General features: G+C 35.6%; 1 protein-coding gene across 5 annotated transcripts in view; it reads left to right on the plus strand.

Moving 5' to 3' along the window:
• The window catches only part of FSD1L (fibronectin type III and SPRY domain containing 1 like), a 70,686-nt gene extending 45,151 nt beyond the window's left edge, over positions 1-25,535 (plus strand). The window contains exons 9-15 of one of the 5 annotated variants that reach the window (XM_073806351.1): positions 2,102-2,231; positions 3,132-3,164; positions 7,754-7,854; positions 8,309-8,560; positions 14,401-14,489; positions 19,435-19,553; positions 21,319-25,535. In XM_073806351.1, the coding sequence (XP_073662452.1) occupies positions 2,102-2,231; positions 3,132-3,164; positions 7,754-7,854; positions 8,309-8,560; positions 14,401-14,489; positions 19,435-19,553; positions 21,319-21,373 (779 nt within the window). In that variant the 3' untranslated portion in view covers positions 21,374-25,535. Of the gene's footprint in view, positions 1-2,101; positions 2,232-3,131; positions 3,165-7,753; positions 7,855-8,308; positions 8,561-14,400; positions 14,490-19,434 lie in introns of all 5 variants that reach the window. The other 4 variants (XM_033858355.2, XM_033858352.2, XM_073806352.1 and 1 more) reach the window with 4 other exon arrangements.
• The last annotated feature ends 176 nt before the right edge of the window (positions 25,536-25,711 follow it).

A 25,711-nucleotide genomic window follows, 5' to 3' on the forward strand; every position in this document is an offset into this window, starting at 1 on the left:
TGTCAAAAGTGATGAATAATATTTCTTATGACCAGAATTTTTAAAGTACATTATCCCTTACTTCCTTGTAAAGGTAAATGATGTGATATTAATCACCAATTACTTTCTAGCCTCAAATGTTAGTGTCTATGATATAATTTTACAGTGCCTAGAAAGCAGCCACCAACACAAACTAAACCCATGAAACATATCTGTGTCTGTGTTCTAATTTTTTTGGTACTTTGTTTTCACACTTTTAAAGATGTGGAAACTAATATCTGGCTATATTACAGGGCTTATATGAGAGACAGGACTAAAATTTGAGCCCTCACTTTTGAGGCCAGTCTTTTATTTGCTTTTAAACTGCATGGTATTAACCCTCTTACCTTAGAGAGCCTCTATGATTTAGTTGAGGCCTCATAAAGGGACAGTGTCCAAAAAAGAAGAGATAAAAGGTTGCACCCCTGGGACTGGAACCCATGCTTTACTGTTTGGGTGCTGTGGTATTTGATAAATTTGGTCTCAAGCGGCTTGGGGGTGATACCTGTTTTTGCTACGCTTGACTCTACTCATCTCTCCATCATGAAACACAGGGAATAGCTTTAGGATTTGTTTCTTCCCTTAGGATTTTAACAGGCAACTGGGAGTGATGGCACCTTAGAGTTATATCCAATTTTTCTTTCTCTCAAAAATGCAGATGCCCTCACATATATTAACTAATAACTAATATAGAGGTTAACCCTGTTTTCTTAAGGCAGTTCATTCTTGGTAATACAGGGTCTCAGTTTTGCTTAATCCTAACTTTTTAGTAACCCACCTGTTGAGGAATTCTGTTTCCATTTTTACTGAAAAGCTGCATTATTTCGTCTTTCAGTAAGCTCTTATCTGTTTACATGCAGAGTTTGAAAGCTATTAACTTTTTTGCATATAGTATGACATTTTCTAGAAGTGGTTATGGTCAGTAGATTTGTATTTAGAATATTTAAAATACACTGAGCAATGGGTCAGATGCATAGGTAAAATTAAAGTGCTCTTTAAGAAACAGTAGAGTATAAAAGGATTCTTGATTCACTAGGTAAGCACTAGGTTCTCTATATGAATATTTTGTTGTTTGATGATGTATATTTCACAGACACACTGAAACCTTAGCTAGATCACGTATTATCCTTAAGTGAAATGGGGTATTGTAAAGGAATATTTCTTCACTGAGTACTTACCAGAAATTTAAATTTTTGGAGGGGAGTATAACTAATAAGCAGATTTATTGGTAACTATGTAGTAGATAATACCTTGCCTAAGACCCAGTTAGGGTCTTAGGATATTAAATAGGAAGAACTGTGCATTACTCAGCTGTGAATCAATACATTTCAATGATTAACGCTCAGTATCCAAGGCAGAAGGTAATACTGTGTTACACTGATTTCCTAAATTAGCAGTTCTGAGTAAGTCTTGTGGATAGTACAGATAGTTCCCCCGATACCAGCTAATTTGAAAAGCATAGTTTTGTTTTGGATTTTTAAAATTTGATTTCATTTAAGTAGCCCCTCTCCCCAGTCTGTTCTTTGCCATGTATGTCATCTTTAGCTCTATCAGCTGGGTTAGTTCCCTTGCTTCTGCCATCACGGCCTGTTTCTCTGTGCTTGCCTTATTTTGAAACTACTAAGAGTTTAAATATGAAATTATTAAGTGTTAGGGCATAAGAGAAAATGTGTGTGTGCCAGGCTCTATAATTTTTTACACCACATCACTTTCTCCTCATCCTTAATTCTACCAGTTCCTCTTCCTATTTAGTCATAACAATCAGCTGATGCTCTAATAATAGGAAATTGAGGCTATTGATTCCAGCAGAAGGAATGGCAGAAAGACCAGTGGCCATGAAAGTACGTTGTATTTGGTTGGAGTACAGGATAGATATATAGAGGAGAATAATGGGAAATAGAGTAGGAATTTGTAGATTACGGCTTTATTGTTGTAGACTTTAAATTTTAGGATTAGGAATTGGAACTTTATTCTCTATATACAGTGTTAAATCCATTGAGTAGGAAAACGATGTGATGATGGTTGTGCTTCAGAAACTAGAGATATGCTACATTAAAAAAAATTGAAATATTGTTTTGGTTAGCACTTAACTTCAGTTTGGATAACTCATCCTCCCACTTGAACCTGAGAGTTGAAGATACCTGTGTAGAGTGGGATCCTACTGGAGGAAAAGGTCAAGAAAGCAAAATTAAAGGAAAAGAGAACAAGGGCAGGTAAGCTAGTTTTTTAAATCTGTTATCTGAATAAAATGCTTGTACATTGATTGTTACTTGACAATAACTTAAAATGAAATTCTTGGGAAGGGTAAGCTGGGACGAAGTGAGAGAGTGGCATGGACATATATACACTACCAAATGTAAAATAGATAGCTAGTGGGAAGCAGCCGCATAGCACAGGGAGATCAGCTCAGTGCTTTGTGACCACCAGAGGGGTGGGATAGGGAGGGTGGGAGGGAGACGCAAGAGGGAGGAGATATGGGGATAGATGTACATGTATAGCTGATTCACTTTGTTATAAAGCAGAAACTAACACACCATTGTAAAGCAATTATACTCCAATAAAGATGTTAAAAAAATTCTTATTAGTAACACCAAAGTGAAGAATATAATATTATCAGTACTTGAATTTGTCATTAACATTTTTCATTACTTTTTTTTAAGTTTCTTTCCTAATCCTCTTCTTACACCTTTTATTTTAGTATTCCATTACTTTAAAGTTATATCTACAGCACTTTGAACTGCTTAGAGAGAAATTCCTAGCAATAGTTCCTGAATTTTAGACTTACAGATCACCTGTCTTACCCGAAGGTCTGCAGTGAATGACAGCTATTACCATGTACAGTCCCAGTGTCTGGCCCCTGATCAGCAGCCTTATGAACAAAGAGGCAGGCTTGGGACCTTTTATTATTGTAGGACTTATTTAGATAGTCTCAAAGTATGGGGACCTCTTTAAACAGAGATAAATTTTGCTCAAACTAAAATAAGGTAATCACTGTGAGTTAAACAGTGAATCAAAAGAAATTCCTCAGCAGGCTTTTGATCTAATTTTACTATAAACTGTTAAATTTAAGTTGTAAAGCAGTCTCTTAACAGTTGCCTATTTTTATCTGACAGTGCCCATGTTACTTCACTGAAGAAACATACAAGGTGATGATCTATGTCTGTATAGTTCTAGGACTTAGTATATCTAGCTTGGCTGAATAACTTATTTTTCTTTAACCAATAAGCAGAAGCCATTGCAGCAGCCTTCATAAGCTAAAATATTGGTCTGTGTAGACTGTCTGTATTGGTGGCTTATGTTTTGAATTTACAGCATTATAATGTGCTGTATATTATTTGGATTATGTTGTATACGATAACAAAACAATAAGCTCTGCTTTAAAGTCTTTCTTGAATTATTTTCCTTTATCTGATTTTTTTCTGCATTTACTTATACTTGGCACCTTTCTTGTTGTGCTGTATTCAATATATCTAACATTACAGCTTTGCATTTATATATATTTGACATGAGGCAGGTGTGAAGTGTCCTATGTTTTATAATAATCATGCAGTTTCAGAAGCATCAAGGATAAAAAATAAAGGTCATTACTGAAGTTATTAGGACAGTGCCAGAAAGATGAATCACTTCAAATTGCACAAGTAATAATGTGCTAATTTGAAGATACTGCGTATCTTTCCGAGAAACCAGAATGTGTTCTCTTTTCAAAATTATCTTTTCTTTTTTCTACTTTATTTGCTTATTATTGGTGAAAGTGATTTCATAGTTAGTGTATTATAAATTGTAAAGTGCTGCTGGATTTAATAGAATCAGTGAAGCTTCATTTGGAGATTTTTAGGATACTTATATGTAGAATTTCATCATGTTATTTCTCTTTCTCTCTTCCCTCCTTTTAAGAGTATTTTATTATGTAGGCTACTTCTGGAATGTTACATACATTTATTCTTTCCATAAATGTTCACTGCAGGATGTCAGCTGGATATTTTGGAGTTTATAGGGATAAACACTGTCCCTGCCTTCAAGGAATTTGCCCTAACTTATGTAGATGAGATATATCTCTATATATAAATAACAATAATACAAGATAGAGATTATGTGTAATAGTATGTGTGAATCAGGGAGTTTAGAGGAAGAAAGATTTCCTGAGCTGCCGCATGTTGAAGTGGTCAGTTAGGACAATAAGCCAAACTGAAAGTAACAATCAAGACTTCATGTACTTACTGTGATAGTATAAGCTAGAGGCCACAAAGGAAAGGGTGTTAGCTCCCCCCAGGGTTCCACTTTTCACAACAGAATGGCTCAGGGTGAGGGTTAGGTAAATGAGAGCAGATGGCAGATGGTGAGTATCTGAGGGTCATCTCACTGCCCAGGAAGGCCCAAACAGAAGGCTTCTCCTATTGTTTTATGGACCTGAGGCCAAGGAAATGAGAGAGGGGGAAAGGTTAGGAGTAGAAAAGTATTGAGACAGAGTGGAGAAAAGTGTCTTCAGACTGCTCCCTGACCCCTGCCCTCTTTAAGGAGGTCTCTGAAGAGGCAGCTGGAAAGGGTCTCAGCCGGGGGCCCCCTGCTGTAAGGGGGCCTCTGAATACAGGCGCCCAATCTAGGAATGCAGACATTCATATGAGCTTGGGGTTGCAGGGGGTATTGCAACTGCTTCTAGAAACTGCAGTGAACTAGCTCTGTACCAAGTCTGGGGTAGAGAAGGCAAGCATTTATAATCGCTTCTTGTTGGGCCTGAAAGATCATACATAGGATTTTGGCCTGGAGCTGGACTCTTCAGAAAAGTTACTTAGCCTGGTAGGATCTGGGAAACCTTCATTAGTGAAATGGTATTTAGGTTGGTTCTCAAATAAGTGGAAGAATGTGTAGCGTTTGGACTTGCAGTGAGAGAAGGAGCAAGGAAAGGAAAAGGCACTGAAGCAGATTGCCTGAGTTTAAGGGACACTTGAGTGACTATATTTAGCTGGATAGTGCTCTCCAGAGGTGAGAAGGCTGGAAAAGCAGAGTGGGCCCAAATCAAGAAGAACCTGAAAAGCCAAGCTAAGTCATTTGTAGGCAGTAAGAAAGTGCTTGAAGATTTTAAAGTAGGAGAATCAGTTAGGTTTATCTCGTAACAGTGAACAAGTGAATTGGGTAGCAGAGAGATCATCTGGGAAGTTGGTAAAATAATCCAGAGTAGAGGTAACAAAGAGGCTTAATTCAGAGAGTTGAGTGACTGAGGTGTCTTTAAAGGATGGGATCATGTTTGCTTTAAGACAGGGGGTCCCCAAGCCCCAGTCCTGGCCGTGACCGATAACAGTCGTCTTGGGAGGGAGGGTGCACAGCAGGAGGTAAGCGGCAGGTGAACAAGCGAAGCTTCATCTGCCGCTCCCCATCGCTCCCCATCGCTCGCCTTACCACCTGAACCATCCCTCCCCCGGTCCATGGAAAAATTGTCTTCCACGAAACCGGTCCCTGATGCCAGAAAGGTTGGGGACCGCTGCTTTAAAACAATAACAGCTGTTGCACTTCTTGCAAAAATGTACTTAGGTTGGAAGTCTAGAATGCTGCAAAGGAAGACATCTCCTTATTTAATTTTTCTCTGAAATTTAAGCTGCCATTCTTAGTAGTTACATCTGTTTTTCTTTTTGCCATGCTTTCCCTTTATTTCTTTACTACTGGTAAGTTATAAATTTTGTTTGTTTTATGAATGCAGTGATTTGATATAATTGAAATCTTATTTTTTTAAACATCTTTGGGATTTGATCTGTTTTGAGTTTTGGGGAGTTAGTGAGAGGCCTTAATACTGTCCAGTTTACCGTATCATATAATTTGATAAAGGAAGGTCAGGTTGCATCTTGTCCATTTTAGTAGAAGAAGTGCTTTATAATACTTGATATTATCCTGTGCCTGGATTTGGGTAATTGCTGTTTTTCTTTTTAAGAAGAAAAGATACAGAACAAAAACACTGGGTCGGCCAAAAATTTCTTTCAGTATTTAAGTAAAAATAAAATACCTATTTTTCATTTTCGCCCAGAACTTTATTGAACAATGTATTCACCATTTTGTTCCACTACCTTCTGCCATTTTTCAGGCAATGTCATAATTCTATCTTCCCAAAACTTTTTATCTTTTTGAGCAAAGAACTGTTCCAGGTGCCTTTTACAGTCTTCCAAGGAATTGACATTTTTTCCATTAAGAGAATTTTGTAAAGACCGAAATAAATGGAAATCCAAAGGTGCAGTGTCTGGTGAATACGGTGGATGAATCAGAACTTCCCAGCCAAGCTGTAGCGGTTTTTGCCTGGTCATCAAAGAAACATGTAGTCTTGCGTTACACTTATGGAAGATTATGCATTTTCTGTTGACTAATTCCGGACGCTTTTCATCGAGTGCTGCTTTCAGTTGGTCTAATTGGGAGCAGTACTTGTTGGAATTAATTGTTTGGTTTTCTGGAAGGAGCTCATCATAGAGAACTCCCTTCCAATCCCACCATATACACAACATCACCCTCTTTGGATGAAGACTGGCCTGTGATGTGGTTGGTGGTGGTTCATTTCACTTGCCCCATGATCTCTTCCCTTCCACATTATTGAACAGTATCCACTTTTAATTGCCTGTCACAATTTCTTTTAACAATGAAGCATTATCATTATGTTTCAGTAGATAATCGCACGCAGAAATATGGTCAAGAAGGTTTTTTTCACTTAACTTATGTGGAACCCAAACATCAAAGCGATTAACGTAACTGAGCTCATGCAAATGATTTTCAGTGCTTGATTTGGATATTTTGAGTAGGTCGGCTATCTCCCATGTCATTGATTGTTCTCAATTAATGTCTCGATTTGATTGCTATCAACTTCAACTGGCCTTCCCAACCGTGGCATGTTATCCAGTGAGAAATCTTTAGCACGAAACTTTGCAAACGACTTTTGACACGTTTGATCAGTCACAGCACCTTCTCCATACACTGCACAAATCTTTTTTTGCATTTCAGTTGCGTTTTTATCTTTCTTGAAATAATAAGGCATAATATGCTGAAAATGTTGCTCTTTTTCTCCATCTTCAGTATTAAAATGACTACACAAAAATTCACCGGTTTTGATTTTTTTTTTTAAATGCACACTGATATGATAGCTGTCACAATATAGTCTAACAAAACTGTTTCGAATGAAGTTAAAGACAACTAAGCGCTAGTAGAACCATCTTACGGAAAAAAGCTGCACGAACCTTTTGGCCAACCCAATACCTACTGCTTATAAAAAAGGTTATTTAGTTTTGATTCTCATAAGTCTTAAAAAGAAAAATAGCAATTACCCAAATCCATGCACAGGATAATAACAAGTATTATAAAGCATTTCTCCTACCAAAATAAGTCTTGCTTTTCATATAAATTTAACTGCAAGAAATGTAAGCTATAATCCATTATCTTTCTTGAGTTCTTTTTTTTTTTCCCTTAAGTTCTTTTTTTCCCTTTTTGTATTGTCTCATATTTCAACTGTATGTTCTTTGTACAAGCCTTGCTCAGTCTGCATGGTATTAGTGTTTTTAGCATGCTTTATGTTGATGACTTCTTACATTTAAGTGTTATAATTGACAAATCTGTTTAATAATAAATAATTCAAATAAAATTAAATGTTGCTATTTGTGCAGCGTGATTAGAAATCTTTAGAAAGACTCATTTCTTGATTTGTAATTTTAGTTTGTGAAACATGTGCAATATAGAATATTTGTTTTTCTTTTTGTTCCTGTTTATCTAGAAGTGGTACACCATCCCCTAAACGGACATCCATAGGCTCCAGGCCACCAGCAGTAAGAGGCAGCAGAGATCGTTTTACTGGGGAATCATATACAGTGCTGGGTAGGATAAACATAATAGTTCTTCGTTATCTCAGATTAAAGGCATCATAGTCACATTGGTGGACTTTACACTCAGTGGTGGAGTGGCTGCCTGTGTATTGAATGAATTGTTGCCAAAGTTTCTCCCTCTTGAAGCTTAATTACTTTGGTGGGTTTTCAAATTGTCTTTTTATTGATACGTTTTAAATTCTGCTTCAGTTTACATAGTGCTCCACATTTATAACTCTTGAGGGGAGAGTAAAGAAGAAAAGTTCTGAAGCCTTTTATATTCAGAAAAGTTAGCAGTAAATGTACAAGTCATTATAGCAGATACTCTGCATTTAGTGTCTGTGTGTTAGCATGATTTTTCTCCTGAATCAGATTTTTTGTGCCATTTTGTGGGCCAAGATATAGGTAAAACTCTGTGACTCATAAGGAAGAGGTAAGAGTCAAATTTACCTTCTGATCTTTCGTAGGAGACACTGCTATTGAAAGTGGACAACATTACTGGGAGGTCAAGGCCCAGAAGGATTGTAAATCCTACAGCGTGGGAGTAGCATACAAGACTTTGGGGAAATTTGACCAATTAGGAAAGACAAACACTAGTTGGTGTATCCATGTCAACAACTGGCTACAAAACACATTTGCAGCAAAGCATAATAATAAAGTCAAAGCCTTGGATGTTACAGTTCCTGAAAGAATAGGTGTATTTTGTGATTTTGATGGGGGTAAGTTTACTGATTTTCTCCTAAGTTATTTCGTCATCATTGCTTGTATTTCAGTACTTTTCATTAGTAATCATCTCTACAGAATTTCCATTAGTATTGTGGTAAGGGTATTTTGACCTTCTGGGATTTGATCACAAACATAATTTCAGCTCTGTAATTGACTGAAAGGGCACGCGATGTCTGCTTGCAGGCCTGCAAAAGCACTCATCTATAATATACTAAGTAAGTTTGAAAAAGAGATTTTGCTAATTTTAGTCTTGAGCCTTAAAATTTCTCATGCCCGTTTTAATTCCTCCTTTACCTTGTTTTATTACTTGTTAAGAGTGGTAGAGTCAGATTTTTTGAGTTGGAATAAACCTTAGAAATTACCCAATCCATTTGCCACATAGTATAAAATCCTTATTACATTATATCTGCAAGTAGTTGCCGACTCCTATGCTGGAACTTTTCTGTGTGAAGCTAATTGTCTTAGAAGGCAGCCTGTTTCGCTGTAGGATAACACTTGGTTAGAAGGTTTTTCTTAAATCAACTCACTTTGTCTTCTCAGTAACTTCTGAGACTGTTGCTCTTAAATTTTGACATCTGAAGAAACACAGAATTATGTTCCCTAATTCATACTTACCTTGCAGTAAGTCCCCTACATATGAATCTTCAAGTTGTGAACTCTCAAAGATGTGAATGTGCGTTTGCATGTCCAATCATGTAAGTTAGTTCAAGTGTCTAGTGTACATTGTCACGTGTATACGTCCTCTACAAGTGGTTGTGCTTTTGTGTACTCTACTGTACAGTACTATATAGGGTACAGTAGTACGGTATCTTTATTTCAAGCCCAGAATGTCAGGAAGCAAGCCTAAAAGCAGCAGTGATGTAGCTGGTACTACTAAGAAGAGCCAAGCGATAAGGATGGAAACAAAAGTGAAAATAATTGAGAGAGTGGAGCAAGGTGAAAAGATGGTAGACATCGCTCATTCTTATAACACGAATCGTTCAACCATCAGCACAATTCTAAAGAACAAGGACAAGATCGGACATATGAAGTCTGCTGTGCCGAAGATGTCAACAATAATATTGAAAAAGAATGGAAAAGTGATGGAGGAGATGGAGAAACTTCTCAGTGTGCGGTTGCAGGATCAACATCAGCGCTGAGTCCTGCTCAGCTTAATGCTGATTCAAGAGAAAGCTAAAAGCCTTTATGAAGACTTGAAGAAGAAACGTGGTGAAGAATCAGAGGGCACACCTTTTAATGCCAGCCATGGCTGGTTTCATCGGTTCAAGGCTAGAGCCAACCTTCAAAACGTAGAAGTAAGTGGTGAGGCAGCAAGTTCAGATATGATAGCTGCTCGGGAATTTCCTGAAATGCTTCTAGAAATTATTGATGAAAGCACATATTTACCCAAGCAGGTTTTTAATGTGGATGAGACAGAACTGTACTGGAAGAGGATGCCAGACTGAAGTTAACATCAGTAAGGAGGAAAATGTGCTGTCAGGCTATAAAGCAGCAAAGAATAGGCTAACTCTGTTGTTTGGTGGCAGTGCTTCCGGCAATATGCAGCTGAAGCCTCTCTTAGTTTTATCACTGAGAGAACCCAAGAACCCTTAAACACACAGCCAAGGGCTCTCTTCCTGTTTTGTGGAAGAGTAATAACCCCCAAGCCTGAGTTACACAGATCATTTTCCAGGACTGGTTTTCCCACCACTTTATCCCGGAGGTAGAGAAATATTGCTTGGCAAAGGACATCCCATTCAACATTCTTTTGCTGCTTGAGAGTGCTCTGGGCCGCTCCCTATTCATGGACAACTTTCATCCCAACCGCAAAGTAGTGCATCTGCCACCAAATACTATGTTGTTCATCCAACCTATGGACCAGGGAGTTATACCAACTTTTAAGAAATATTATTTACATCACACTTTTCATCAGGCAGTAAAGGCAAGTGACGGATCAGGAACAACCTTGCAGCAATTTTGGAAGGACTGTAACATCTACAAGGTCGTAAAAAATACAGACTTTGCTTGGCGTGAGGTTATGGCCGTCACCATGAATGAGGTTTGGAAGAACCTTTGCCCACGGTTTGTTCATGATTTTCGTGGATTTGAGAAGGTGGATGAGGAGTCCAAAGAGGTCTTCAGCAACTTAGTGACCCTCAGCGAGTAGCTGGCGCTAGATCTGCAAGAGGATGACTTCAATGAATTCCTTGCTGTGCAACACAAGAAGCTTACTAATGAAGACTTGATTGAACTGGAGGCCCAGAGAAAGGACGACGAGAAAAGAGGAAGAAGAAGTAACCGAAAAACTGAAGAGATTCATGATGCAGGAAATGGCGAGGGGATTTTCTTTATTTGAGGAGGCACTGTTAGTTTTGGAGGCCCAGAGAAAGGACGACGAGAAAAGAGGAAGAAGAAGTAACCGAAAAACTGAAGAGATTCATGATGCAGGAAATGGCGAGGGGATTTTCTTTATTTGAGGAGGCACTGTTAGTTTTGGAGGCACAGAACCGGAACGTAGACGGTATCCAAAGGTTGCAGCAGAATTCAGAATGCAATCCAGTGCTACCATGTCATCTATAATGAGAAAAAAAGAGCTACTACCCAGACATCACTGGATCGTTTTTTCAAGAGAGTAGATAGAATTAAATCAAGCAAGGAACCAGAACCTCTGCCATCAACGTCAGGCCTGAGTGGAATTGCGGCTTGCCCTCCGTCTCCTGTTGCTGACGATCCTTCAGCTCTGTCATCTCCCACCTCCTCTCCCTCTTCCAGTCAGTAACGCTTCTTGCCTGTTCACTTGATGCCAGCCCCTGTATGCCAGCTGTTGTACTGTACAACTGTACTTTTCAAGGTACTGTACTGTAAGATTTTAAATGTTTTCTTTACTTTTGTGTTTGTTTTTTATGTATTATTTGTGTGAAAAGTATTATAAACCTGTTACAGTACAGTATTATATAGCCAATTGTGTTAGTTTGGTACCTAGGCTAATTTTGTTGGACTTAGGAACAAATTGGACTTACGAACACGCTCTCAGGATGGAACTCATTCGTATGTAAGGGACTTACTGTATAATCCTTATTTGTTTAAAAACTACTAACATTGCTTCTCTTGCCCTGTTTTACCAGACTGTACATTCCCCATACCATTAACTGTTCCTTTTATAATTTAATTTTTCCAAACCCGTATTATCTCCTGTGGTTGTATGCTATGTCTATATATTTTAAAGATTGGTTCTCAAAGTAGAACACACAACTTCTGACCTTCATAGGTTAGTGATTTGGCCGCATAATTTCTAGTAATATGACTTACCAGCACTGTAGATCAATATTGAGCTTGTAGCCAGCTAATCCACTAGATCTTTTTCCATGCAGTTCTGTCAGATTATCTTTTTTTCTCTGATATTGTCAGTGTTGGGGTGTTTTTTTGTTGTTTATAACTCAAATGAAGAATATTATATTTGTCCTTAAGTTTCATCTTAATAGATTTGGCCAATCTTTCCCTCCTGTTAAGATCATCTAAAAATTAACTTGGTGGGGTTATTTTTTGCAAAATTTCTTTAAGCTTTTTGAGTTAGGTATTTGATAAGTATCTTCTCTACTGTCATCTAAATATTTATAAAACTTTTGAAGATGAGGTACTGTTGAACTAGGGAACAAAAGTAATTCCCTAAATGCTTCTCTCCAAGTTGACACTTAGAGCTAATAAAACCAAATTTTACCATTTTAGTTAACATTGTGTCCAGATGATTCCATGAGGCATCAACCTGGTTACTCAAACAAAAAAGTAAACAAAGTGATTTTGGTTTGATTTATTTTTAGTGATAGTGATGACATGTCAGTTTTGCTGCATCTTTTTTATTTACTCCTTTTGAATCAGATAAATATTTTCCTCAGGATAACTAGTAAATTTATTGGCGTACATTTTTTTTTCTTTTTCAACTACCAAGATAGCATTTGCTTATCTTCTCTTTTCCCATACTTGGTGGTTCCTTAAAGATAGTAGTAAGAAGTATAATTGTTAACCTAGAGCATAGGGTATAGGAAGAAATTGTAATGTAGGATGGGATCAGATTCTGAGGGCCTTGAAAAATAATAATAGGCTAGTCCTTTTTTTAGTAGTTGGTGGGGGGGCTTCTGTTCATTTTAGAAAACTGTAGTCATATGATTGTAATATGGTTTTAGAAATATTAGAGAGTAAATGGTTGAATGTAGAAGAGACTGCAAACGTTGATAGGGGAAGACTTTTCAAGGAGGTGGTCTTTATATAGACAGGACCATGTCTGTTTTGTTAAGTATTATGTCCTTATTGCCTGACAAGTGCTTCACATAGTGAGCCCTTAATAAGTATTTGTTGAGTGATTCGTGGTAAGAGGGATCTGAGCAGTGAGGAATCAAGAAGAATGAATTTGATAGTGTGAAAGTAGAATTCATAGGACTTGATAACTAAATATGGATTGGAGGGAGAGACAAAGAAGAACTGAAGATGACTGAGGTTCCATCCAGTGTGATCAACAGGGTGACAGTATCATCAACAGGGTAGGGAGCATGGAGTCCTGGGGAAAGATGAGATGCCAGCAGGACAGCCATGTGGCATTATTTAGCTGAAGCTAAATATTAGAAATGGCATCACGAATGGCCAGTGAATATTGTACAGAACAGTTAAGCATTATTGCTCTGCTGTGTACTAACTTTGTGACCATATATAGATTGCTTGATATTTTGAGGTAATGTGTATAAATCACCCAGTTCTTTAACAGTAGGCATAAATGTTAGTTTCTTTTCTCTTCTTCTCTGTTTAATGGCAGCAGTGGGAGCATTGTAGAGAGAAAGAACCTGGACAAGCATCTACACTTATTTTTTTTAATTAACATATGACTATTTTGATAGCATCACTAAGAGTTCCCACTAATAGAAATAGTTGTCCATATTACATGTTGGGTATGGATTTAAGCCCCTTTTGCATATTGTTTTCACTTAATCCTTATAGCTATCCTAAAAGGTCAGAATTATTAATCTCATGTAACAGATGAGGAAACTGAGGCTCAGAGAGGTTAAGTGAGAAGCATCTAGAAAGATGGGTTTGAAAGAGCAATGAGGTGATCTGTTTCCTCCCTGGGAGTCTAACCACTGTTGATACCCCTGTTTCTGGCTTTAAGCATCTACATTTAGAATAGGAGAAAAAGAGACAGAAGATATCCTCAGGATTAGGAAACAAACCAAGAGAATAGTCATGAGAGAAGAGTTTGAAGAAGTGATAACAGTTGTGAGGATGCCATCAGGTTGGACAGTTAGGTGGTCAGAAAGAGTGATTTAGTTGCATGATCATTGTTGAAAGACGGACTGTGAGGAGATTTTAAGAATTAACAAAGTTGAAGCGGTGATAACTATACCATGATTTCAGAAACTCAGGTATAAGCATGGCTTCAAGTAGTTAGAAGACAAAGTTTCATAGAGTAAACCTTAAATGGTGATAGGATTTGAGTGGAAAGGCTGATTATATAATAAAAATGAAGAAGAAATAACCATGGCTTTTACTGGGCTAAGGAAGCCATTTGTTAAATAATGATAAAATAAATAGTCTATAGTTGAGTAAGTAGAATAGTGCCAGATTATGCAAGCACTATGGAGATCTTGAAAACCAGGGAAAGAAAACTGGATTTGGGCTTTTTCTTAAGCATGTTTACTACTGATTTGCAAGTGAGAATTACTAAGTCCAGTCCTCATAGTGACAAAAAAATTAATGCCAAAATGTGCATTTGGTTATTACTTTTTATGCATGATTTTATGTTAGACTTAATTAGATATTATTATTTTTTTCAATAATAAATCAGACTTTTTTTTCTCCTTCCTTTTAGGTCAACTTTCTTTCTATGATGCAAACTCAAAACAGTTGTTGTATTCCTTTAAGACAAAATTTACTCAGCCAGTACTACCTGGTTTCATGGTTAGTACGTAATTTATATTTTATTTGGTTTGGCAACTTTAAGGAGAACAATCTATGCTGTATATTTGGGGAAGCACAATACCTTATTTTTTCTTTATATTCCTCTCCCTTTCCCCAGTCCACCTCTCCCAAATCTGTGTTTGTCTGTATATTTTTGGTATATTTTATTGAAATAAGTGTTAAGACACAAAAGTCTGCAAACCATAAGCGTGTAGTTTGATCAATATTCATAGGACTGCACTCATTTTTGTAACCAGCATCTAGGTCAAAAAATGGAGCATTGGGCTTCCCTGGTGGCGCAGTGGTTGAGAGTCCGCCTGCTGGTGCAGGGGGCGCGGGTTCGTGCCCCGATCCGGGAGGGTCCCACGTGCCGCGGAGCGGCTGGGCCCGTGGGCCCTGGCCGCTGGGCCTGCGCGTCCGGAGCCTGTGCTCCGCGGCGGGAGAGGCCACGGCAGTGAGGGGCCCGCATACCGCAAAAAAAAAAAAAAAAAAAAAAAAAAAAAAAAAATGGAGCATTGTGCCCATTTCCAGCCCCTAATGGCCCTCCTCCAAAGTGGTTACTGTCTTGAGTTTTAGTACCATAAATTCATTTGCCTTCTTTTCAACTTTGTATAAATGGAATCATACAGTATCTTTTTGGCTCAATATTATGTTTGTGAGATTTATCCATGTTTTTCTATGTGGTGGTAGTTCACATAGTTTTCTATTGTATGTATATGTATAGTTTTCCATTATATGACTGTATCATAATTTATTTACCCATTCTAATTTAGTTGGATACTTGGGTGGTTTCCCATTGGAGACATTTACAAATAGAACTTCTATAAATATTCTTGTTAATGTTTTTTGGTAGATATGTATATGTATTTCCAGTGGGTATATAATTAGGATTGAGGTTACTAGATCATATGGTATGTGTGTAACCAACTGTAGTAGAGTTTTCCAAAGACGTTGGTTATACTAATTTACCAGCAGCAGTATATGAGAGTTTGAATTCCTCCACATCTTTATCAACACTTGATATTGTCTTTTTAAAAATTTTTATCCTTCTAATGGGTATGATATATTACATTGTGGTTTTCATGTGCATTTCCTTGGTGATTAGTGCTGTTGAACACCTTTTAATATGTTTATTGACTGTTTGGATATATTCTTTTGTGAAATGCTTGCTCAAGTCTTTTGCCTGTATTTCTGTTGGATTTTCTTCCTCTTTCTTATTGATTGTTTTGGAGTTATTTCTATAGTCTGGGTCTTTTGCCGGATATATGTATTGCAGTTATCTTTTCCACTCTGGCTTTCCTTTCCCCTCTCTTATTGGTGTCTTTTGATGAACAAAAGTTGTTAATTTTAATGTTGCTCAGTTTGTCAGTTTTTTCATTTATGGTTAGCACTTTTTGTGTTCAGTCTAAAAAATGTTTATTCATTCCCAACGTCGTGAAAATACTGTGTTTTCTTCTAAAAGCAAAATTTTCCTTATACATTTAGACATAGACTGCATTTACAATACAAGTACAATATAGAAATGATATGTTTGGTATGATGTTAGGGTTGAAATATGTTCTTTAATTCCATATGGATAGCTGCTTATTCCAGGACCATTTACTGAGATTATCCTTTTTCTACTGCAGTACAATCTTTGTAAAATATTAGATGACTATCTATGTGTGGTAGACTGAATATATGTATGTCTATATACACGTGTATAATTTCAGGACTACTCAATTTGAGAAAAAGTCATGATTCTCCACACAAAATGAAACTTGGTTTTGAATTTATATTTTTATTAAGGAAATATTACTGCTTCTCCTAATTCCTTTATCTGTTGCATTTCCCTATAAGATTAGGCCACTGTGGGGAGTTCTGCAATCCAGTTAAGATCATCATTATTCTGGCTAGAACTTTCCTTAATTTGGGGGCTGCTTCTACAGATCAGGATGGTGTATTTCCATTGCAGACTTGGTGGAATGTTTATATGTGTGTTCTTCGACAATCACCCCCAACTGTAACTCCTAAACTGTAAGGATAAAAGTATTCAGGTTATATGTGGGTTTAAAATACAGTACTTTTAAATCTCACAATTGATAATGATTATTTACCCTAGATACCATAAAGTCATAAAATAAGTTTAAAAGAATGCTAATAACGAAGACTCCTAGATTTCCCTTAAAAAGTAAAAATGATTAGTGAATAAAGTTATTGTTTGTAGTACCATACTTAGGGATATTGGAAAGGTTATTTTCTTTTTAACCTCTGCATATGATTTGTTTTTGGCTGTTTTTCCAAATTGGTCACTCAAGGACAGTATTTTTACCATGTAGAATTCAAAGTTATTTTTCCCCTAAGTCTCAGATATGCTTTTTTTTTTTTTTTTTTTTTTTTTGCGGTATGTGGGCCTCTCACTGTTGTGGCCTCTCCCATTGCGGAGCACAGGTTCCGGATGTGCAGGCTCAGCGGCCATGGCTCACGGGCCCAGCCGCTCCGCGGCACGTGGGATCTTCCCGGACCGGGGCACGAACCCGTGTCCCCTGCATCGGCAGGCGGACTCTCAACCACTGCGCCACCAGGGAAGCCCTCAGATATGCTTTTTAAAAGGGTAGATTTCATGTTTAATTTGAATCTATCTCAGGAAAGTAGGTAGTGAGTTTATTCATTGTTTTTTCATTCCAAATGATGAAACTATAATTACATTAGTGAATGTCATGCTTTTTTCATGTGCTTATTTGCCATTTGTATAATTTCTTTGGTGAAGTATCTTAAAATATTTTGCTCATTTTTTACAATTGGGTTACTTATTTTCTTATTATTGAGTTTTAAGATATCTATGTATTCTGGATAAATCCTTTATCAGATAAATGTTTTGCAAATATTTTCTCCCAGTCTCTGATTTTTTTCCATTTTCTTGACATTTCAAAGAGAAGTTTTTCATTTTGATTAAGTCTAGTTTATCGATTTTTTTTCTTTTATGGCTCATGCTTTGCCCAACTCAAGGCCACAAAGATATTTTCTTTTGTTTTCTCCTTGTAGTTTTATAATTTTAGGTTTTACATTTAGGTCTGGGATCCATTTTGAGTTAACTTTTATATATGGTATAGAGCATGGTTTGAGATCTATTTTTTTTTAACATCTTTATTGGAGTATAATTGCTTTACAATGGTGTGTTAGTTTCTGCTTTATAATAAAGTGAATCAGCTATACATATACATATATCCCCATATCTCCTCCCTCTTGTGTCTCCCTCCCACCCTCCCTATCCCTTTTTGCATATGAATGTCCACACGTTCCAGTGCCACTTACTGAAAAAGACTAACCTTTCTCCATTGATTTTCCCTTCCACCTTTGTGCTAGATATTTTGAGTAAATATTTTTTAAAATCAAATAATTTTCAATAAAATAAGATAGTTTTATAATCAGTTGCTTTTATATTTTTTAATTTATTTTTTATTGAAGTATAGTTGATTTACAATGTTGTATTAATTTCTGCTGTACAGCAAAATGAGTCAGGTATACACATATATACATTCTTTTTTTTTTTGGCCACACAGCTTGCGGGATCTTAGTTCACCAACCAGGGATTGAACCCAGGCCTCGGCAGTGAAAGTGCTGAATCCTAACCATTGGACTGTCAGGGAACTCCCCTATACATTCTTTTTTATATTATTTTCCATTATGGCTTACCCCAGGATACTGAATATAGTTCCCTGTGCTATACAGTAGGATCTTGTTGTTTATCCATTCTATATATAATAGTTTGCATCTACTAACCCAAAACTCCCAGTCCATCCCTCCTCTACCCCCCCATCCCTCAGACATAAAGAACAGCAACCACAAGTCTGTTCTTTATGTCTGTGAGTCTGTTCCTGTTTCGTAGATAGGTTCATTTGTGCCATATTGTTTTTTGGCTATGCCACGTGGCATGCGGGTTCTTAGTTCCCCGACCAGGGATTGAACCCGTGCCCCCTGCATTGGAAGCACAGAGTCCTAACCACTGGACCGCCAGGGAAGTCCCATGTTTTTGTATTTTAAGAGTTATCATTACCTTCTGTCATTAATATTTTAGAATGTTAATTATATAGTTATACATTTCACAGGTCAGGAAATTCTTTGTAACTATGCTGAAGTTACTTAGTAAATATTTAATACTTTAGGATATAGTTGAAGTTGGGAATACTTAAAAAATTTCTAGACTCTTCCTCGATTTATGCTTATGTCTGCTGCATAAATGGCAGTTGATGATAGCTTAACTGATTCATATTTTCACATTTTAATTCTCTTGACTGTATTCCAAATAAGTTATAGTTTACTGAATGACAGCTGCTCTGTTCACAAGTGAAGCAGTTTTATGTTTCATAAACTCATTCACATTTATGATAATAGAATATAGCAAGTGTATCTGGATATTGTCATTTGCATTTTCCTCTGACAACCTTAAAGAATTATAAAAGAGTTCTTACTGTTAACAAGCTAGGGAAGAAACTCATGGAATTACTCTGTTAACAGAGGGGTGTTAAATTCCTATAGTGTCAGGCCACACCTCATTATCAAAATCTAAAGCAGTAATTGGGGTAAAGAAGTTGACTCTTTGTGCACTTCTCTTGGTTGTGAACATTAGCATCAATAATGATAATGTCTTTTGCCTAGATTAATCCAATTTAGTCTCTAAATTTCTACAGCCCTTACTTCCCTTTCTTGTGTGCAGCTCCAGTGGGTTCTGCTATCATAAAGACTTCCTTTGGTCTCTTGGAAAGTCTAAAAGACTTCTTTGGTTCTAGAAGACTCTTGAGTTAGCCTTTCCACTTCCCCTCAGTTCACATACAAAGGTTATCAGTTTGGAATTTGATAATGTTCACTTATGTGGCATTTTGCCTTTCAAATAGAAATATAAGGATCATTTAAATTTTCATTTGATTTGAAATCTGACTGAAGCTTTGTTTTTGTCCTTTCTTAGGTTTGGTGTGGTGGACTTTCTTTGAATACTGGGATGCAGGTTCCAAGTGCTGTGAGAACACTTCAGAAAAGTGAAAATGGAATGACTGGTTCGGCTAGCAGCCTAAACAATATTACTCAGTAATGCCTATTCAGAATATGTTTACCTTCCCTCACCCCTTCTTGAATGGGTGGCCTTTTCTGTGCAGTTACTAATCACAGAAATTTTTGAGTGGTGGAAATCAGGTTTGCTACATTCTGCTTTAAGGTGTGGAATCTGTTAGCATCAAGCATCTAGTACGAAGCATTCACAGGAACCTGCTGAGCAATATCAGAGAAGCAAGCAGACATTGAGCAAGAAACTGATGTTTTGAAGAGTAAATGGGAGAAAAAGGCAGTGTTTAAGTAGTTACATAGAAACTCATTTTTGTGTTTCTTGGATTACTTTGGTTCTTCTAATATGTTTAGTTACATATGGTAGCCCTAGGACCTGAGGGAAAAGCATTTAAATCTTGTCTTCTTTCCTCTGTACTTTCTCTTTTTTAATGTCATCACTACCTGTTATTTAGTTCTTACACTGAAGCTTGAAAACTATACAGTCCTCTGTGGTTTTCTAAAAATGGAAATAATTGGGGGTGCTAGAAAGGTTTTCTTACAATAGTTTATTTTTCCCCTTTTATAAACAAGCTGAGGTTTGCTAAATTATCCTCTTTTGTTTATTGACTGGATTGAATATCATTTTCTCTTTTCCAAATATTGTGATATTTCTCTTATGGTTATAACTCAAAAAAGAAAGTGGATAGGAAGTTTCTAGACAAAATAGCTTAAAATCACCCAAATTTCAGTTTTTTACCTGCTGCAAAGGGATATTCTTTATATGTTACCCTGTTTAATCAGACTTTTCTTTCCATCGTTTTGGATGATGGGTAAGATTTTTTAATGCTTTATATTTTCTGATTTTTTGTCTAGTTTAATACTACCTTTAGTAGTTACCTTTGGTAAATTCCCACTTGAATTTGGTAATAACTGATTTTTAACATTTCTAGGAAGATGAAAGTTTATTAAAGCTGTATAGTAAGTAGAGAAAGCTACCTATTCAAGCTTTATCTACGAGGAATAGGTTATAAAGGGAGGTGCCTAAAACTATTCTTTACTGAAGTCATTTAAATCTGCTTTTTAATAAGATGGAATGGTTTAAACAACTGTTTTGAAAAACTACAAATCTCTGACTTATTTGGCACATGAGTTTTTCAGATATAACTATTCAGAGGTGGTTTTTCTCTCAATCTTTTTGCTACATGCATTTGCTTTCTAAAGGGTTGTAATTCTTCCAAAAATCAACATAGAGTAATCTTTACCAAACTTAGGGAAAATGTGTTAAACAATGTGTTAAACATGGTTATTGAGAAGAGTATATTTTTAAAGTTGATTAAAATTTGTAACAAGTCCTTTGAGCCAAACTGAAAGTTGTAATTACAGTATTTAAGAATCCATTGAGCATTTTAAAGAGTTCTGGATTTGTATATTCCTTAATTTTTGAAACTTTTACTTTCTCATGTTGACTTTCTTTCGTTCACATTTTAAGTATACTGTGTTGTGACAACCTCCCTAGAAGTGACCATTGCTGCTTATTACATGTGAATTGTTTTCTACAGAAAGCCCTGTGGAATAGGAACAGCTCATTCTCTCTCATAGTTTACTTATAGGGTGTTTTGTTCATTGTAAAACAAATCTAAATAAGGAATTTCATTTGAACTGGGTATTATTTTTTCAGAGGACATTCATATCTATACCATTGTCTCATGACATATTTTAAAGACTATAATGAAGTTTAGAGAATGACATTGTCAGTAGATACCCTTTTGATTCTCCAAATAAATATAATTTTGGTCTTTGTTTCTCCTAGAGATTTTGAAAGAAATTTTTGGATGTCCCTACAGCAGGGTCGTTCTAGGACCTAAGGAAACAGGAAGTTATAATTCTTTTTCGTAGAGTTAAACCTGAAAACAGTAAGTTAGTGGTGGAGCTTTATGTGAACTGCTTTCTGTGAACAGTTACGTATATTTTAACAAAATGACACAGAAAAAGCCAGAAGTTCTTGTATTAAAAACTTTCACTGTTACGTCTATATAATTGTATCCTCTCTTTAATTTTAAGTGCCTTCTTCCTCTAAGCATGCTCTTGCTCCATTCCCCATGCAGTGTCAACTGATATTTAAACCAGAGACCATTATGTTATACTGGTAAGGGGCTTCTACTGCAGGGGCATGAGGAAAAGGAAATATTAATCAGGGGCCTGGAGGAATGCATATTATTCTTCCTGTGCGCGTGTCATCATTTGAAACCCTTCATATAAAGTTTTCTAATATTCATTTGGAAAATTCATTTGAAGTAATACTGTTATACCTCAGAATAAGAATCTGAGGTTTTCCTTTTACTGTGCTTCTTCTTAAAAGTCTATAAAAAAAAAGAACAAAATGTGTGGGGTTTTAGCTTAGTTGATTTACGTTTATTTGTGTTAAGTTAAACTGGAGGAAGTTTGCCACCCTTATTTTCAAACTAGAAAATAGTCTAACTGTAGTGCCTATTTACATAGTCTCAAATTAAGGTAACTATTAACTTGACACACAGTATATAACATTCTCTTTGACATTTGAATTAAAAAATATTGAGATTTTTTTGCACTCAATTGAAGACATTATGGAAAGTTGGTATACCTTTTCAAATATTCTTTTTTTTTTTTTTTTTTACTCTTCGTTTTGACAGGTCAAACATGATTGATTTCTGTAAAAGAAATGCATGAGAGGTTGACGGTAATGTATGTTATCACAGGTGTAAAAAAAATTATGTTTTATAAAAAACATACATTTAGTATTGCCTTTCTCTTTTAGCAGTTGAATCCCAAAGCAGTCTTAGTAAATTGGATAAAGAAATTAAGGAATTGCCTTAAGCACTTTAGAAAAAGAATTCTTTTACAATTCATTTTGATTCTTCGGACTGACTGTCACATACATCTTTAACTTTTCTTAAATATGTATATACTGAGCATTTACTAACTGAATATACATACACATTTACTATACAGTAATTCTTTGAATGTTCCAGGTGTAGGTAAACAAATTGAAAGTATTAAAGGCGTGCCTGTCTGTACATGGCTTTAACTGATGGTACCTGTACCATTTTGACAAACCATGAACTGCTGCTGTACAGCTAGACTTGACCGAATTTGTTCTGCAATCATTTTTTTCCCCATGTTTTCATCTAAAGAGACATACTGGTTTGGCTTTATTTGCTCATTTATGAAATTAAGGTGTGTACAGTATCGTGTATAATTTAAATTTTTGAGACTGATCCTTGGTGGTATAAAGAATAAATAATTTGTAATGAAATCTTTTAATTAGGCTAAGATACTCTATTCCATGACTTTCCTAGAATGATTAGTTTTTTTATATATACTTTTCCCATAAAATTATTAAGTTACTTAGATAGTGTCTTTTGGAAACATGGGAAAAAATTGGAAAAGGATATAATGGAAAATGATTGTTTCAGAGTATTAATTTTAAAGAGACAGTGTAGACTTCTATAAAATATGTGAATCTAGGCTAAATAAACTACAGACTATATGTAAAAATCATCATGATAATTCTTTTTAAAAAACCCCATATTTGTAAGGTCAGTGTTCATTCATTGGCTAATTCATACAACAAATATTTAAGTGTCTGGGATATGACAGTCATACTTTGTATTTGGATTTCCCAAATTAGTGAAGTGTGATTTTCTGTGCGTATAGTAGTTTTGCTGCTTTTGCGTGGTAAGACATAGTTTGCATCTTAAAAACAATGTTTTTGCTAATAAGTCAGAAATTTTAAAAAGTAAATGTTAGAGTTTGTAAAAAAAATTCTAATTAACTGCATATAAAATGGTTCACTTATATGTAGTCACATAAAATGTGTCTGGAGAATTTTCTTCCTTGATTTTATTTTTACACCGGATATATTCTCTTAGGGAAGTGTATGGTCAGCATAAATTTACTCAACATCCAAATAACCATAAAGTTATTTGTTATTTTTAATTTACATTTCATAATGCCAGTACTAGAGCACTTATAAGAGATCATGAATGTTTCCTTAATCATTGCAGAAAGATTATCTCATATTCAGCATAGTTTTAGTTTTGTGTATATCTTACAGTATTCATATTATGCAAATATTTGTGATCTTGATATGTCACATATGATAGCTTTGTTACCTGGAATATTTGATTAATGTAAATACTTTAAGTTTTTTGAGTAATTTGGAGGTTAAGTGGATTATATTTGGTATATGTTTTTGTTGAAAAGATATTGTTGGGTATGCCATATAAAGGTTAGTATTGGCTTATAAATATTCAATAGATATCAGAGATTGTCATAGTACTTTTCTCCCCAGACTACTCACTTATTAAATTAAAACAGTATTTGTTAGTTCTGGGTCAGTATAAGGTCCTGACTTTTGATTTGTAATCATTTGAGCTATGTTAAATTGATATATTTTCTTTCTTTTTTTTTTTTTGATATATTTTCTTAATGTTACCCGTTCAATGTAAGTTGGTCCTTGGGAAGGGACATATAGAGGATTTCACAGTATGTAGGACAGCAGGTAGGTGAATGTGTTTGCTTTGGCTTGGAGCTTCTTAAGTTTGGGCCAGTTTTAAAATAAGTCAAATTGTAAGTGATTGGTAAAAGGCATTTTTATTAGTATTGGAACTTTTTGGAGAGTCTAAGGGTTATGAAAATGCTTTTTTTTTTTTAAACATTTCCAGTATCTCTAAGGTACCAAAGCATTGAGTCTAATTTACCTTTTAAGGAAGACTCTTTAAAATCAAATTTATAACTAATTCATACTGTAAGATAATAGTAGCTAAAGTTGGAGTAATTTATATTAAAAACCATTAGTCTAAATTTTCTGGATGTAACAAAAAATATTTTGGCTTAATTTCTTTTAAAGTATTTAAAATGAATCACCTTAGCTCTACCATATACTAGATCTGTTATCTCTACCTAAATCATTTATCATCTTTGGGCTTCCATTGCCTTACATAAAATATTGTAACTTGTTCAGCCTACCTCACAGGGCTGTTGTGAGGAATAAAATGAAATGGAGTGTGTGAAATTGCTTCAACAACAGTAAAATGCTATGTAAATGTAAGGTATTACTTTCAGTTTCTAGATGCCATTTACTTTGACAAAGCATGTGTTTAAAGTGGTATCACCAGGACATGAAACATGATTTTTTTTAAAAAGAAGAAAGCCTAATTAAAATATCCTTTAGCATTTTTAGTTTATGCATGACTTGTGGCCTTTTTGTATTTTCTCATCAAGCCTGTTACTCTATTAAGACTTACAGAACTGTAAAAATGTTCCCACAGCATTAAAGTGTGTCAGAGTAGAATAGTAGCATAAATAAATGATTTAAGCTATGTTTCCATCCCGGCACTTGCACTTTCAATTTATGACTGCTCAGTGCCACATGCAAAGACTGAATTTGGCCTAAATAATTCTTTCCAAAACAACAGTTTTGGAATGGTTCAGCAGTTTGCTGTCATCAGATAAATGATATAAGGTGAATATGCCCACTTAAAACATTTGACAACTTTTGTTGCATTGTCATTTTTTTAAAACATGATGAGGCATTTCAAAACTGTCAAACTGGATATCATTTAGTATCTCTCCTAACTTACTTGTTTTGCTTTGAATTGGATTAAATGGTTTAGAGGTTGTCTTGATCCACAGATTGTTTGGTGTTTCTATCATCTGGACATGGTTTTGCTATGCAGTTCTGATAATAAAAATTCTAATTCCTCAGGTTTAACCTTTAAGTTAAGGATGACGAACATTAATGGACTACTTATAATTAAGCAGTACGCAGTGCTGCAAACTAGTGTTTTATAATAAGCATTTTGCCTCATTTTCCTTGGAAACAAGACAAAGCTTTTAAAATGTTTTTTTAAACTTTAAAATAGAGTATTCAAAGTGGAGTAACTTGTATGTTGAAATGATTGTATGTTGTGTATAGAATGACCAAGTTAAGTTCTTTAAAAAGCACCTGGAATATCTCATCTAAAAATTAAACTTTTTTTCCTGCTATCTTTTGCTTCAGTGCTTGCATTTTTATCCACTCTCATTAGATATCTACAATGTGCTGTTGAGCATGAGAAGATAAAAGTGTCATAGTACTTTTGACCCCAAAGATTTTTATTTTAGAGTAGTGCTGTTCAACACAATTGTATGCAATGATGGAAGGTTCTGTATCTGGGCTGTCC

Source organism: Tursiops truncatus, chromosome 6 (assembly GCF_011762595.2).
Source record: "Tursiops truncatus isolate mTurTru1 chromosome 6, mTurTru1.mat.Y, whole genome shotgun sequence".
Lineage (NCBI taxonomy): Eukaryota > Metazoa > Chordata > Mammalia > Artiodactyla > Delphinidae > Tursiops > Tursiops truncatus.